Raw genomic sequence first — 17,535 nt, 5'->3', positions numbered from 1 at the left:
GTTGCAAAGTAAAGCCTAACTGTCCATCCTAGATCAGAAGTGGGATGTTCTCTTGGTAAATGGATGTATGTTGACAGCCCAACTCACATTCTCCCACAATACACACTTCTGATTTCAATTCAGATATTTATTTGGTTTTTATAGCTCAAAGGCTTCTCCGTTTAAAAATAGTCATGCTTACAAAAAGAACATGTACATACAGTTTGTAGGAAAATACGTCATTTAACACTATCACCAGCAGCATTCATTTAGAATGTCAGAAAACTACGTCAGAGTCAGATGTCTGAGTACCGATAAGTTATGGGAGGGGGCAGCCATTGTTGTAGGTGTGTGTTTCTGTGTGTGTTTGTTTAACGATATGGTCAGATGGAAGGATAGTGACGGCACACACACACCATCTCCCATTTACCCCCAAGGAAACACACATTTCCTCTGTAAGTGCAGCAACTAACTTACAGGGGCTGGTGTCTCAGTGAACACACACACACACACAGAGACAGGCGTGCACACACGCACACTTGGCAGCCACATGCATAACAACCAACCCCAATGCTCAATTCATGGTCCTAGGGAAGACATGGTTGAACTCATAATAGGATTCTATCAAAAATGTAAGAGCTGATGGTTAAGAATATAAATTCTAATCAATAAATGACTGTTACTCTGTGGCAAAAGGTTTTCTATAACTCACACTATGTCCAAGTCCGTCACAGATTGTAAGAATTACAGCAACCCCAAAACACACCAAAAACACCCACACTAGGTCAAATGTTAAACACATAGAAGTCCACCATGTGTGTTCCTGCAATGACTAATGATTGCTGTGTTCAAAATATATCTTGGTAGGCCTCCCGGGTGGCGCAGTGGTCTAGGGAACTGCATCGCAGCGCTAGCTGCGCCACCAGAGTCTCTGGGTTCGTGCCCAGGCTGGTTGGTTGGGTTGTGCTTCGGAGGACGCATGACTTTCGACCTTCGTCTCTCCCGAGCCCGTACGGGAGTTGTAGCGATGAGACAAGATAGTAATTACTAGCGATTGGATACCACGAAAATTGGGGAGAAAAGGGGCTAAAATTTATTTAAAAAAATATATATACTGTATATATCTTGGTATCTTTGGCTAAAAATATTTGTTAAAATATCTCAATACAAATTTGCTTCAGAGATTTGTTGTAGATGGTTACATACCAATACACATCACTATAATGTTGAATACAAATACTAAAACAATTACAAAAGCATTATCCGTTAAAAAAAGTCCCTCTTAATAATGTCCTGCACAGTTATTGTCAATGCAAAGTGTACAGTTGGCCATCTCACCATTCTGAACCTATTCCTGAGAGAAACAGAGGGAGAGAAAGAGAGAGGAAGAGGAAGAGAAAGGTATACAGAGCACGAACGAGGGGGTAATAACAAATAAAGAAGGAAGGCATGAGAGAAGGCTCTTCCTTTCTTAGGGCTGCTGTGGAGACCTAACCAGTATGAAACATCCTGTGAAAACTGAACAGAATGGAGGACAAGTGTAGTTGGACGGGTGTTGAGGGTTGTTATGGTGATTGTCGGGGTTCTGTCTCCGCAGTGTTGTCAGTGTCGTCGATGATTTCCCAGGAAGAAGCAGCGTTGTTTTCACTGGGACTACGGCTGCTGTGGTTGCTGCCGGAGCGTGTCAGGAAGCCAAAGCTAGGAGACAACACAGGTCTAGGATCAGCTATACTAACTCACAACCAGAAGAAACTAAAGGTACACACAGGAGGAGAGAAAACAACACAGGTCACAGGTCAGAGATATTGTCTGAAAGGTTATATGCCGCATAGTCTCTTGTGACCGACTGTGATCATTAAACGGTAAGCGTGCATGTGAGATGTGGTTCTGGTCAGGGTTTCTGAGATCGCTTCCATTTTGTATTTTTCGTCTTTTTGTGTATATATTTCAATTTATTACGTTTGTTTATTCCATGTGTAACTCTGTGTTGTTAAATGTGTCGCACTGCTTTGCTTTATCTTGGTCAGGTCGCAGTTGTAAATGAGAACTTCTCAACTGGCCTACCTGGCCAACTGGCCTACCTGGTTAAATAAAGGTGAAATAAAATAAAAAATAAAAATAAAAACATGTAGTAAGTACTACATTCTGTAGATATGAGGTAGTCCCTAGTTACACCACAAGGGGGAGTAGTCTATGTTTATATTAATGAGCCTAGTCAGAGGCATCAGCAGGTGCTGTGAAAGTTATACATTGAAAGTAAAAGCAGAACAGTGAACAGAGCTGCAGCATGTGTTTGAATGTCTGCCTTGAGGTAAACATAGACACACAACAGTATTATCAGGAGTCCAGAGGTAGTTTAACATAGACAGACAATATAATCAGGATTCAGGACATAGCCACAAGTTGATGGAACGATTGATGCATGCTGGAGGCCTATGAAAGAAGCCAAACCTGTCAAACCAACCACAGACCTGCCTCAAATTTGCCTAGCCAATCAGTGGCCTCGAAGTAAGGGTTATGGTAGGGAACTGCATAGTTAACTGAGGCTCATTGTCATTACAAATCAGGCTTTTGCAGGAATTCTCCAACAGAACAAGGTCCTGCATCAGTTTAGCAGAGTAACAACATTGTAACAGGCAACTATTCATACTATATTTCTAGAACTATCTCCTGATTGGGTTTCTTTGAATGTTGTAAATGTGCTTTAAACATGTTTACATTTCTGTATGTAAATAGCTATGTTAATAGATGTGTTGTTTACATTAGCAAAAACAGGCCAGTAGTACTTACAGGTTCCTGATGCGAGACTCTTGTGGTTTGCTGTCAGTGCTATCTGTCTCGGTTTCTGTCTCTGCTCTCCTCTCAAACAGGGGTCCTTTCTCCTCATCACTGTTTAAGGAAAGCACATCCACAAAGTCAGCACTGCGTCTTTGTGTTTGTGTGTGTGGGTGTGTGTGTGTACCCGTGTGTGTGTTTGTGTGTCAGTGTCACCTGCTGCATTCGTCCTCTGGCATGCCCAACATCTTGGCCTTGATGACAGTTTTCTGTTTCTTTATGGCAGAACGTACAGCGTCCAGCAAGAATCCTGGACACCGCTCATCATTCAGGATCTCCCTGTGAGGATGACACAAATGACACACACGTCAGTACATACACACACAGGTATGAAACTAGACAAACACAAACAAACAAACATGTAAACACATACATACACACCCATAAAAGGTATGAAACCCATAGTACCTACCTTTGGTAGTAGGAGAGTTCCTCCTGCACCAGGAACAGGTTGGCTTTGAGCTCGTTCCTCTCTGTCAGCATCTCTCTGACCTCCTGCTTGGTGAAACAGGGTCTGTTGGGATCTTTCAGGTCTATCACCAGCTTGTCAGTCAGGTCCACTTCTGTCTTACACGGATTGGCCTGTTGGGGTGGAGAAAACATAGGTACACTATCACAATTTACTTAATGTAACAACAGTCATGTGTTTTATGGCTAAGGGAAACAAAATGTTGTTGTTCACCTGGTATAACACATTTAGTGAACTTTACAGTCTTTGAAATTGTCTAAAAGCATAATACCCATCAAAATGATGAGATTTGGCAAAATGTGTGACTATTACAAAGTAACAAGACAAAATGTTTCTTGTAGTGAGATTTCTTAGTCACATTATACTGTAGGTGGACAATACATACATGTACATCTTGTGCCAACGCTGTTTCCTCTCACAACAATGAGTTAACTCCTTTGTCAGAGAGGAAAGTCACACATATTACCTTCATTTCTCTTATCTTAGTCATAACAAATATTTCAAAATGGCTACAGTTTCTTTTACAGGGTGAAGAGTTTAAAGAAAACAAAGGCCAAGTGTAAGACTTGGCAGAGAGAGGACAGTGACAACTGTTCAAAGATTAAAGTTCAGCTACAAAATAAACTGAGGGAGAGGGCAGGACACTAAAAGTTCTCTAGAGAAATGACAACAAGGTGTAACAAACAAGTCAGTAAAGTGAGTCAGAATACACCACACTGCATGACTAATGTTTATGTAGTATTATAAACTTGGTACTTTGGGTCCTGGATACTGATTGGCTGAAACAGCATTTCAACTGTGTGTATATCAGACAATATACCACAAGTATGACTCAAAAGTACTTGTTTACTGTTCCATGTATGTTGGTAACCAGTTTATAATAGCGATAATGCACTTTAGGGATTTGTGGTATATGGCCAACAAACCACACCCCCTCGGGACTTTTTGCTTAAATATAATATGAAGGTCCAAGGCCAATTCAAAAATGGAAATGAACCCTTGCCTTTCAACAAGGGACAAACACACCTTTACACACACAGAGCCACCCATCCACACACATACAACCCTCCACACCATGCATGCACACACACGCACCCCACCGCTTTCACATAGACACTTCTTACCGTGCCAGCAGCAGCGTTGGCCTTTTCCAGCTGGGTGGTGAGGCGTTCTATCTCTTTCTGTTTCTCTCGGAGGTCTGCCTCCATGTCAGCCTTCCTCTCCACAGCATTCTTCACCTGGGCCGTAACGATGCTCTGCTTGTGTCTCAGCTCCCCATTCATCTTCATGAAGCGCTCCAACTGCTCCTGCAGCTGTATGTATGTATATATATATACACACACACACACACACACACACACACACACACACACACACACACACACACACACACACACACACACACACACACACACACACACACACACACACACACACACACACACACACACACACACACACACAGGTATGTAACAACACATTAACATAACACTCATATTACATACATATACACTCATTCACATCCAGGCCGATGATATGATATGCTAGATATCATAGCAGGCCTTTGTGGGGGTGCAGGGACTCATTGGGAGCAAGAGGAGAGGACCATATTAGACAAACACAGGGGGTTACTCCCATGAACAGAAAAACATGTTCAAGCATCATTTTGAGCAAACTTCATTTAGGAGGCCTAGGGTTCTAGGTAAGGTGAAAAGCCTAGAAACATCAACAAACACACCCAGCTCGAGCTGGAGTTTAAAACCATTACTGTGTGACAGAGAGAGCTGCTGTGAATAAGGGAGTGGAGTCATGGCCCAGACTTGTCTCCAAGATGTGGGTGATGCTCAGCACAAACCCATAACAACTATATCAGTACTGTTTCAGTATCATGTTTTATTAGTCGTATGTACACGTGGTATACACCGTCCAATGAAATGCTTACTTGCAGGTTCCTTTTGACAATGCAACAACAATAAATAATAAAAGATAAGAATACGAACGTAAAGTAAAATGGCTCAGTAGAATAGAATAATCATTTTAGCATAAGTATAATACACAATTTATAGTCCAATATTTACAAGTGTTTTGGGGAAGGGAGGATTGGGGGGCAAGTGTTTGAATTGTGCAGTACTAAGCAATCATAACAAAAATCTGGTAGTAGCAGTTGTGATGTGTGTGTAGCATGAATGTACACTGAGTGTACAAAACATGATCTTTCCATGACATAGACTGACCAGGTGAATCCAGGTGAAAGCTATGATCCCTTATTGATGTCACTTGTTAAATTCACTTCAATCAGTGTAGATGAAGGGGAGGAGATATGTTAAATAATTATTTTTAAGCCTTGAGACAATTGAGACATGGATGTTGTATGTGTGCCATTGAGAGGGTGAATGGGAAAGACAAAATATTTAAGTGCATTTGAACGGGGTATGGTAGTGGGTGCCAGGCGCACCCATTTCAGTGTGTCAAGAACTGCAACGCTGCTCGGTGTTTCATGCTTAACAGTTTCCTGTGTGTATCAAGAATGGTCCACCACCCAAAGTACATCCAGCAAACTTGACACAACTGTGGGAAGCATTAGAGTCAACATAGGCCAGGATCCCTGTGGAACGCTTTCGATACCCTGTAGAGTTCATGCCCCGACGAATTGAGGCTGTTCTGAGTAGAGGTCGACCGATTAATCGGAATGGCCGATTAATTAGGGCCGATTTCAAGTTTTCATAACAATCGGTAATCGGCATTTTTGGACACCGATCATGGCCGATTACATTGCTCTCCACGAGGAGACTGCGTGGCAGGCTGACAACTTGTTATGCAAGATGCATTAAACGCATCTTATGAAAAACAATCAATCTTAACATAATCACTAGTTAACACATGGTTGATGATATTACTAGTTATCTAGCTTGTCTTGCGTTGCATATAATCAATGTGGTGCCTGTTAATTTATCATTGAATCATAGCCTACTTCGCCAAACGGGTGATTTAACAAGCGCATTCGCAAAAAAAGCACTGTCGTTGCACCAATGTGTACTTCACCATAAACATCAACGCCTTTCTTAAAATCAATTCACAAGTATATATTTTTAAACCTGCATATTTAGTTAATATTGCGTGCTAACATGAATTTCTTTTAACTAGGGAAATTGTGTCACTTCTCTTGCGTTCTGTGCAACTGAGTCAGGGTATATGCCTGCAGTTTGGGCCGCCTGGCTCGTTGCGAACTGTGTGACGACTATTTCTTCCTAACAGCCAACTTCGCCAAACAGGGGATGATTTAACAAAAGCAAATTTGCGAAAAAAGCACAATCGATGCACGAATGTACCTAACCATAAACATCAATGCCTTTCTAAAAATCAATACACAGAAGTATATATTTTTAAACCTGCATATTTAGTTAAAAGAAATCCAGTTTAGCAGGCAATATTAAACCAGGGAAATTGTGTCACTTGTTGCACGCAGAGTCAGGGTATATATGCAACAGTTTGGGCCGCCTGGCTCGTTGTGAACTAATTTGCCAGAATTTTACGTAATTATGACATAACATTGAATGTTGTGCAATGTAACAGGAATATTTAGACTTATGGATGCCACCCGTTAGATAAAATACGGAACGGTTCCGTATTTCACTGAAAGAATAAACGTTTTGTTTTCGAAATGATAGTTTCCGGATTTGACCATATTAATGACCTAAGGCTCGTATTTCTGTGTGTTATTATGTTATAATTAAGTCTATGATTTGATATTTGATAGCAGCAGGCTCGTAACCATTCATTCAAACAGCACTTCGTGCTTTTCGGGTGTAACCGATGTGAAATGGCTAGCTAGTTAGCGGGGTGCGCGCTAATAGCGTTTCAATCGGTGACGTCACTCGCTCTGAGACCTTGAAGTAGTTGTTCCCCTTGCAAGGGCCGCGGCTTTTGTGGAGCGATGGGTAACGATGCTTCGAGGGTGGCTGTTATCGATGTGTTCCTGGTTCGAGCCCAGGTAGGGGTGAGGCGAGGGACGGAAGCTATACTGTTACACTGGCAATACTGCCTATAAGAACATCCAATAGTCAAAGGTATATTAAATACAAATGGTATAGAGATAAATAGTCCTATAATTCCTATAATAACTACAACCTAAAACTTATTACCTGGGAATATTGAAGACTCATGTTTAAAGGAACCACCAGCTTTCATATGTTCTCATGTTCTGAGCAAGGAACTTAAATGTTAGCTTTTTTAAATGGCACATATTGCACTTTTACTTTCTTCTCCAACACTTTGTTTTTGCATTATTTAAACCAAATTGAATATGTTTGATTATTTATTTGAGGCAAAATTTATTTTATTGATGTATTATATTAAGTTAAAATAAAAGTGTTCATTCAGTATTGTTGTAATTGTCATTGCTACAAATAAATAAATAAATAAATCGCCCAATTAATCGGTATCTGCTTTTTTTGGTCCTCCAATAACCGGTGTGTGTGTGTGTGAGTGTGCGTGCGTGGGCACTGAAGCGTGTCTGGGTACACTCGTATTCAGATAGACTGTACATGTAGTCTTCTTGTCCTTACCGCCTCCACCTCTTTAGACACGCTGGCTATCTGCTGTGCTTTGGCCCTCAACTCATCTCTCTGCTTGTCAACCACCTCCTTCAGTTTCAGCATCACCTCCCGCTCCTGCCGTTGGACACGGTCTGGAACACAGGACCACAACAATACAATATCATCACTGTGGGTTTTCAATGGTCAACAGACGGTACAGAGACAACACATTAGGGCACAAAAAATAAAAGTAAAGAAATAAAAGCGCAACGGAAAACGGAAATTAATGTCCAGGAAGTCCCTAATGAACATGTCCCAGTAGTTCATCAACCATCAACAGTCGGTCAGCACTAAGTCCCCAGCCAAAGCTGCTCAGTGGAGTGTATCTTAAGGTCTGTGGTTAAACAGTAAAGACACTTAAGGATTATCCTTCAGCACATGGTCATCTTTAAGCAGTCTGGTTTATACCTGTTGATTCAGACACACTACTCTGGACGTGTAATGACTGATACATAACCTATGGTGGAGATTATTTTATTTAACCTTTATTTAACTAGGAAAGTCAGTTAAGAACAAATTCTTATTTACAATGACGGCCTACCCCGGCCAAACCCTCCCCTAACCCGGACGACGCTGGGCCAATTGTGCGTCGCCCTATGGGACTCCCAATCACGGCCTGTAGTGATACAGCCCGGGATCGAACCCAGGTCTGCAGTGCCTTAGACCGCTGCGCCACTCAGGATCACAGGAGCTATGGCGTTTTAATTTGGATGGACATTGGAGACACTAATGTTCCTAGGCCAAACTGGTGCAATTAAACTTAACAACAAGCAGCTAACATGGACCTCTTGGTGGGAAAACTGGTTTCAGCGTGTAGTATGGCTGGGGCCCGTAGAGGTACTGCAGGGGGTCCACAATTTTCTATACCTTTTTATAAATAAAACAAAATGAGAGCCTGCCTGCCATTCTGTCCCATTTCGTAGCCTTGGACTACGAACCTCTGCCTACCCACGACCTGCCCTTCGCCTGCCCCCTTGTTATAATAAATATTCTGAGAACCGAACCATCCGCCTCTTGTGTTTGCATCTGGGTCATATCCTGAGTCGTGATAGTACGAACTGGCCCTGACTGACCCAGCAGACTCGGACCAGCTCCACAATGCTGTCTCCTTCCAAGGAGCCGCCATTAGAAGACACGAAGAGGTACTCCAAAACCTTATGGAAGGATTCCAGATCTTGGCGGAATGCCACTACCACACTTTCACTACATTGCTGGAGCAATTCCAAGGATTATCAACTGGGCAACAAGCCATTACAGTAACACCCCAGACGCTTCTCCCCAGCCTACCCCGGCTTCCCGAGAACCCCACTTATCTCCTCCGGAGCGCTATGCTGGAGATCCTGGAACCTGCTGGGCGTTTCTCTCCCAGTGCTCCCTCATCTTTGAGGTACATCCCTCTTTGTTTCATTCGGATCAGTCGAAAATAGCATATCTTATAACGCTGATGTCTGTAAGGGCGCTCGCCTGGGCTACGGCAGTTTGGGATCAACAATCCGCCTTTTGCCTTAGTCTGGAGGATTTTGTGGTGGAGCTAAGGAATGTGTTCGAATCCCCGGTGTCCGGAGAGAGGCGGCTTGGAAGCTACCTCGTCTGAGTCAAGACTTCCGCAGTGTGGCTGACTACGTGGTTCACTTTTGGATGCTGTCCACCGAGAGGGCCTGGAATCTGGAGTACCTGTTTGACACCTTCCTTCATGGATTATCGGAGGAAATCAAAGACGAACTCACAGTCCGGGAGTTACCCAGAGACCTCGACTCCCTCATAGCCTTGAATATAAGGATTGATGGGCACCTACGGGAACGCAGGAGAGAGAGGAGTTCTGTTCTCAGCCACACTCGCTCGTCCACGTTTTCTCCCTCGCCTCCGAAGAACCCCGGAAGTCCCCGACGCCTGCATTCCTGAGAGAATCCGAAATCACCCGAGCCCCTCGGCGACTCGTCTCCTCCTGAGCCCATGCAACTGGGCAGGGCTAGATTGTCTCCTAGCGAACGTTTTCGCAGGCTGAGCTTCAACAGTTGCCTGTATTGTTGTACTACAGGACATTACATAGCCACCTGTCCAGTAAAAGAACAGGCTCATCAGTAGGTACGGGTACGATAGTGGGCCATACAGGGAGTCTCCAAACTCCCATTACTTGTACTCCTCTCCATGCTGTTCCACTCCTGCTGTGGGGTGGTCGGTCAAAATGTCTTCGGGTGCTCATTGACTCTGGGGCTGATGAGAGCTTCATGGATGCTACCCTGGTATCTGAGCTGGGAATCTCTACTCAACTCCATTCCCATGGACGCCAGAGCTTTGAAGGACACTCCATTGGCAGGGTTACTCACAGTACGGTTCCCATTAACCTGCAAGTGTCGGGTAATCACAGTGAGTCCCTACAGTTTCTACTAATTGCATCTCCTCATACACTTGTGGTTTTGGGATTTTCATGGCTCCAGAGGCACAACCCCCTGATCGACTGGGCTACTAGTTCTATCCTGGGTTGGAGTCCGTTCTGCCATGCACATTGCCTTAAGGCGGCGCAGCCTGCCCTGGGACACCCTTCTGCGGGCTTGGGAAAAGCCTCGGTACCAGGACCTCCGGGAGGTTTTCAGCAAAGCTTGTGCCACATCCCTTCCTCTGCATCGACACTGTGATTGCGCTATTGACCTCCTCTCGGGCACCACGCCACCTCGGGGTTGGCTTTATTCCCTGTCTGGCCCGGAGACCAAGACCATGGAGGTATACATTAAGGACTCCCTAGCTGCCAGGATCATGCGTCCTCCTGCCTCCCCTGTCGGTGCATTGTTTTGCTTTGTGGAAAAGAAGGACAAAACCCTGCACCCATGTATTGACTACCGGGGCCTCAATGACATCACTGTAAAGAATTGTTACCCACTACCACTCCTCGGCTTTCGAGCTTCTCCAGGGGGTGACCTTCAGAACACCCATCACCTGGTTCGGATACGGGAATGAGACTAGTGGAAGACAGCCTTCAACACGGCTAGCGGACACAACGAGTACCTGGTTATGCCGTTTGGTCTGGCCAACGCTCCCGCAGTGTTCCAGGCCCTGGTCAACGATGTGCTCTGTGACATGTTGGTTTGTGTTTGTCTATCCGGTTTGTGTTTGTCTATCTCAACAACATCTTTGTCTTTTCCCTGGCGGCTCAAGAGCATGTTCGCAATGTCTGACAAGTCCTCCAGTGCCTCCTGGAGAACCAGATGGATCCTGACAAGGTGAAAGCTGTGGTGGATTGGCCCCAACCCACATCCAGAGTCCAGCTGCAATGTTTCCTGGGATTTGCTCATTTCTACCGTGGCCTCCCCCCTCTCTGCACTCCCCTCTCCCAAGGTTCCGTTCATGTGATCCCCAGCTACTGACCGGGCGTTTCTGGATCTGAAGCACCGTTTCACCACAGCCCTCATCCTAATCCATCCGGACACGTCCCGTCAGTTTGTGGTGGAGGTTGACGCCTCGGACATTGGAGTGGGGTCCGTCCTGTCCCAGCGTTCTGTCCAGGACCAAAAGCTGCATCCAGGCGCATTCCTCTCCCATCGTCTCAATTTCGCTGAGAGGAACTATGATGTGGGAAATCGGGAACTTATTGCGGTCAAGATGGCACTGGAGGAGTGAAGGCACTGGCTCGAAGGGAAGGAACATCCATTCTTAGTGTGGACCGATTGTAAGAATTGGGAATATCTTCGCACCGCCATGTGCTCAACTCAAGGCAAGCTCGTTGGGCTCTGTTATTCACTCGATTCAATTTTACCATTGCCTACTGCCCTGGGTTCAAGAATGTGAAGCCTGACGCCCTCTTCCGCCTGTATAGTTCCGCTGCTACACCATCTGACACTGAGACCATCCTCCCTACCTCCTGTCTAGCAGCTACACTAGTCTGGGGTATTAAGAACCGGGTCCGCAAGGGGCCACGTTCCCAGCCAGACCCCGGGGAGGGGGCGGCTAACCAGATGTTCATCCCAGATTCGGCCCGGTCCTGGAATGGAGCCATTCCTCTAAACTCACCTGTCATCCCGGCTCTCGCCGGACCCTGGCTTTCTTCCACCAACGTTTTTGGTGGCCCACCATGGTTCCGGACGTCTCCGCATTCGTTGGCGCCTGCACAGTGTGCACACAGAACATGACTCTGCGGCAAGCTCCGGCTGGCCTCCTTCAACCATTCCCTGTTCCTCATTGCCACTGGTCCCATATATCCCTGGACTTTGTCACTGGTCTCCCTCTGTCTGATGGCAACACCACCATCCTTACTGTGGTGGATAGGTTTTCCAAAGTGGCACATTTCATTCCCCTTCCAAAGTTACCCTCAGCCAAAGAGACAGCTTATGGTGCAGCACGTCTTCTGGATTTATGGACTTCCGGTCGACATGGTCTCCGTTTGGGGTCCTCAGTTCTTGTCCAGGTTCTGGAAGGCATTCTGCACCCTCATTGCATCATCGGCCAGCCTGTCCTCCGGGTTTCATCCCCAGTCTAACGGCTAATCAGAGTGAGCTAATCAGACTACTCTTCGCTGCCTCGTCTCTGCCAAACCCACCACCTGGAGCCAGCAACTTGTGTGGGTGGAGTACGCCCGCAACTCCTTCCCTGCTCGGCCACTGGACTCTCGCCCTTCGAGTGTTCCTTGGGTTACCAACCCCCGCTCTTCCCTGAGCAAGAGGAAGAAGTCAGCATAGCCTCGGCCCAGATGTTTGTCCGCTCTTCTTACGACCACCTCCAGGTATCACCGGCCTCCGGCTCCCCGCTATCGGCCCGGACAATGGGTATGACTGTCCACCCGTGATCTGCCCCTCCGGATGGAGTCTCAAAAACTTTCCCCACGTTTTATTTGTCCATTCCCCATCTCTAATGTCCTTAGCCCCTCTGCTGTTCGTCTTTTGTTGCCCCTGCCTGCCCTGATCCTGAGCCTGAGTCTGCTGTTCTGTCCCTTTTTTGACTCTGCCTTGGACTACGAACCTCTGCCTGCCCTTTTGCCTGCCTCTTTGTTATAATAAATATTCTGAGAACCGAACCATCCGCCTCCTGTGTCTGCATCTGGTTCATATCCTGAGTCGTGATACTATTTTGTTGTATGATACTAGGGTTGGTGCTCTTAGCAGCTTCCATAGCGCAGCGAGAGTATAGACTACTAAGCAGGGACGAGATGAATAATGAATATCTTACGAATACTTAATAAATTAGTGTAATAATACAAATATACGTGTCTATTATAGTCTATTAGTTTATTTGTATCTTTTCTGCTTTGTTCGTCTTTCAGTATTTACATAACAAATGTCACATTTACGGTCACACATTCACTTCCCAAATAAACAAACACCGGAATTTCTGTCAGCAATGTTTTTCCGTGTGATTACCACCATAAGTAAATACTCTGAGCCAGCTTTGCAGTAACTCCATTCCCGTGACACACATTACTTTGGGGTATTTTACCTGTTGTGGTGGGTAGTATGTTTGCATACACACATGTGAGAAGGGGATTGTTTCTAAGAGGTGTGTAATATATTATGTATGACAGAAAGGGTAAGTACCATACCCAAACCTTCCTGGACATGGTTGCCCCTAAGGCAGATGTTTAAACTAACTTTCCTGAGCATGGTTGCCCCTAAGGCAGATGTTTAAACTAACTTTCCTGAGCATGGTTGCCTCTAAGGCAGATGTTTAAACTAACCTTCCTGAGCATAGTTGCCCCTAAGGCAGATGTTTAAACTAACTTTCCTGAGCATGGTTGCCCTTAAGGCAGATGTTTAAACTAACTTTCCTGAGCATGGTTGCCGCTAAGGCTGATGTTTAAACTAACCTTCCTGAGCATGGTTGCCCCTAAGGCAGATGTTTAAACTAACTTTCCTGAGCATGGTTGCCCCTAAGGCAGATGTTTAAACTAACCTTCCTGAGCATAGTTGCCCCTAAGGCAGATGTTTAAACTAACTTTCCTGAGCATGGTTGCCCCTAAGGCAGATGTTTAAACTAACTTTCCTGGACATGGTTGCCCCTAAGGCAGATGTTTAAACTAACTTTCCTGAGCATGGTTGCCCCTAAGGCAGATGTTTAAACTAACTTTCCTGAGCATGGTTGCCCCTAAGGCAGATGTTTAAACTAACCTTCCTGAGCATGGTTGCCCCTAAGGCAGATGTTTAAACTAACCTTCCTGAGCATGGTTGCCCCTAAGGCAGATGTTTAAACTAACTTTCCTGAGCATGGTTGCCCCTAAGGCAGATGTTTAAACTAACTTTCCTGAGCATGGTTGCCCCTAAGGCAGATGTTTAAACTAACCTTCCTGAGCATGGTTGCCCCTAAGGCAGATGTTTAAACTAACCTTCCTGAGCATGGTTGCCGCTAAGGCAGATGTTTAAACTAACATTTACATTTACATTTAAGTCATTTAGCAGACGCTCTTATCCAGAGCGACTTACAAATTGGTGCATTCACCTTATGATATCCAGTGGAACAACCACTTTACAATAGTGCATCTAACTCTTTTAAGGGGGGGGGGGGGGTTAGAAGGATTACTTTCTCCTATCCTAGGTATTCCTTAAAGAGGTGGGGTTTCAGGTGTCTCCGGAAGGTGGTGATTGACTCCGCTGACCTGGCGTCGTGAGGGAGTTTGTTCCACCATTGGGGTGCCAGAGCAGCGAACAGTTTTGACTGGGCTGAGCGGGAACTGTACTTCCTCAGAGGTAGGGAGGCGAGCAGGCCAGAGGTGGATGAACGCAGTGCCCTTGTTTGGGTGTAGGGCCTGATCAGAGCCTGAAGGTACGGAGGTGCCGTTCCCCTCACAGCTCCGTAGGCAAGCACCATGGTCTAACCTTCCTGAGCATGGCCCCTAAGGCAGATGTTTAAGGCTGTTCTATATCAACCAACCTCCCTAAATTTCGTTGCCCTTAAGGCCGCTGTTTAAGCCAATCGCGTGTGTGTATGTGTGTTTATGTGTTTTAAACCAACCTTCCTGGACATGGTTGCCCCTCAGGCAGCTCTGTAACTCCTGATTCTCCATCTGTAGATGCAATACCTGGGCCTGCAGCTCCTCGCACCTCCTCTTCTGCTTCTCCACCTCCTCCTGCACCTCCTGGTGGGGGACAAGGAGGAGCTGTTACAGACTCTGGGATAGGAGGAGACACACAGCATACCCACCATAGAAATAGAATGACATTCTAGTCATTATATTTCTATGGTACCCATAACCATTGACTTCTAGTGAACTCATTGCAACCAGAGGAGTCTACAGGTACTTGGTGGTGAGGAAGAATACGCTCCTAATTAAATCAAAGATATTGATAGCTACAGAGTGCTAGCTGAAGAATGTTCCAAGTGAAAGAGAAAAATAAGCCAACAAGACCAATAACAGACAGTGTAATCAGGTGTGAGACAGAAACAACGTGTTGTAATGAGCAGGGCCCATGGTGTGGTGTGTGGTGCATAGACATGTGGTGTAGTGAAAACTGTAGTACCAACATGTTTCCTCTTATCATATCAAATCTATGATCGTTGAGATCACAGACCAGATAACAGTGACTTCCCTAATTATACTGCGATATAGCCTGGGTTCATTTATATTAAACACTGCACAATGCACAGTTTCTCCAGAGATACATCTGATCAAGACCGAACTGTGCGATGTAGTAGGGAGTTGTAGTTTCCAACATGACAATATTCTACATAGCTTATTGCAGAAAATGTGGTAATTAACTACATTGACCATAATCCATTGCACGGGACTTTTATTGTTTAATTCTGCGTTGTTACATCATTCGACCCACGTAATGCACAGTGCAGTTAATGTAATTTTTATTTGATCAAAACCGAAATCCGTGATACATACTGTGGCAATAGCGACCTGTCAATAAAAACACACGAGGGACATCATAACGACAATGGCACGAGCGTCCATTCTGAACACACCATTCCGTGATGTTACATAACAGAAACGACATATAGTCTACATTTCACTTAGGCTACTAATACAACTAAAATGGAGCCTTCTCTGTGTGGGGGAATAGTTGCCAGTGGTAGGTCTACACACAATGTGTCACACAGATAACAAATATGTTTTGTGAGCTGTCACTTGCCACTGAATGGGCATGATGAATAACGTGGCATGCTAACGTGCAGCAAGTAGTAGTTATTAAATTGTACCCTAGCCGTCAAAACAATTCAATTGCTACATTGTAGCAGCAACCCCAAATCACATATCTTCAGTGTTGTTACAATCCGCTAATTGAAACGATACGTCACTGGAGGTATTATCTGCCCCATGTTACTACCATGTTATTACCACCGACTCACCCGTTGTATTTCGTTCTTGCTTTCTTCGCATTCTTTCACATTTCTCGTCTTCTTCTGTTTCTGTACATTAAGTGTTTCGAACGCTTTAAGTAAGTCTTCTTCTTTTGACTTGTGTGCATGGTTCCGCGATGCGAAGCTCTCCAAAAGTTCTAGAACTTTGACAATTTTAGGCACCAGTCCTGTGGCGCTCTCTTTACCGTAGCCGTCAATAAGTGTTTCCACTTCCGAGCCAATCAATTTAGCTATTTCGTATACATCATCCACAGTTAGTGCTGAACATGTCCTTTCAAAACACACCTCTGTCTTGACGTCTTGCTTTTGATCGTTTCTACCGCAATCCTTCTCCATTATTGCACAAGTGTGCATGCAAGTTACTATCGAAACCCAGAAACAAAAAGAACGTCGTTCTCACGGTGACATGATAGTTCCCCGGCGAAAGAGTCCGAAACACAATTAAAGCGAAAGCGTTCTCGCAATAAACAGGTGTCTTATCTACACGGCGATATGCTGCTGCATCTAAACTTAATGCATTCGTCAAATCGTCACCCTATGCTCGAACTTGACTGAGTTGCATGCTTGGTCAGAGACGAGAACAAACCCGTTCTAACTTGAACCTCATTCGAGTATACGTCACACATTTTACCTAACCCTAGTCTAGAACATTAATGAGGCCCAATTCAAATAAAATAACATCGAGTTCCTCATCGAGATGTCTTGAAAAAACAAAAGTGTACTGTCGATTGGACGCCAATATTTCTGCCCACTCGGCTTGTTTGTCTCAACATCCCTTCTACTTTCCTGACCAATGTAATAGGAGTGAGTTATTTAACCTTAATTTAACTAGGCGAGTCAGTTAAGAACAAGTTCTTATTTAAAACGGTGGCCTACCCCGGACGCTGGGCCAATTGTACACCGCCCTATGGGACTCCCAATCACAGCCAGATGTGATACAGCCTGGATTCGAACCAGGGACTGTATTGACCTCTTGCACTGTGATGCAGTGCCTTAGACCACTGCACCACTCTAAAGCCACATAACACAGTGTACTGTTACACTGGTATGCTAGGTCGACCATACAGTAATGCATCAGACAAGCACACAAATTGGATTTCCTCTGAAGGCATGGGAAACGATCAATGATGCTGTACTGTTCTTTAACAGCAGCCATAGATAAAACTGAATAGATCAAACAAAATATAACAACTGCAATTGAAGGACACAATCTACCCACATTTGTTTCATTGCCACGACAATTCAGTTTGCAAAGCAGAGTAAAAAAAATACATTTGTACTTTTTTTGAATGCTACATTCTTAGTCATCGAAGAGACAATGCCGCAAAATAAGGTTCAGTCTTTGGCCAGTTTGCGCCCTGTCCCATGAGT

At 44.9% G+C, this 17,535-nt stretch overlaps 1 protein-coding gene across 1 annotated transcript; it reads right to left on the bottom strand.

Moving 5' to 3' along the window:
• Positions 1-112: 112 nt before the first annotated feature.
• On the bottom strand, positions 113-16,910 carry LOC139547969 (RILP-like protein 1). The gene is made up of 8 exons (XM_071357217.1): positions 16,153-16,910; positions 14,812-14,935; positions 7,849-7,970; positions 4,408-4,596; positions 3,227-3,396; positions 2,971-3,093; positions 2,770-2,868; positions 113-1,677 (listed from the first exon to the last, which is right to left on the bottom strand). The coding sequence occupies exons 1-8, from the start codon at positions 16,516-16,518 to the stop codon at positions 1,545-1,547; spliced, it is 1,326 nt and encodes a 441-aa protein (XP_071213318.1). The 5' UTR covers positions 16,519-16,910; the 3' UTR covers positions 113-1,544.
• Positions 16,911-17,535: the final 625 nt, after the last annotated feature.

Source organism: Salvelinus alpinus, chromosome 21, assembly GCF_045679555.1.
Source record: "Salvelinus alpinus chromosome 21, SLU_Salpinus.1, whole genome shotgun sequence".
Lineage (NCBI taxonomy): Eukaryota > Metazoa > Chordata > Actinopteri > Salmoniformes > Salmonidae > Salvelinus > Salvelinus alpinus.
This window is presented reverse-complemented; position numbering and strand designations above follow the sequence as displayed.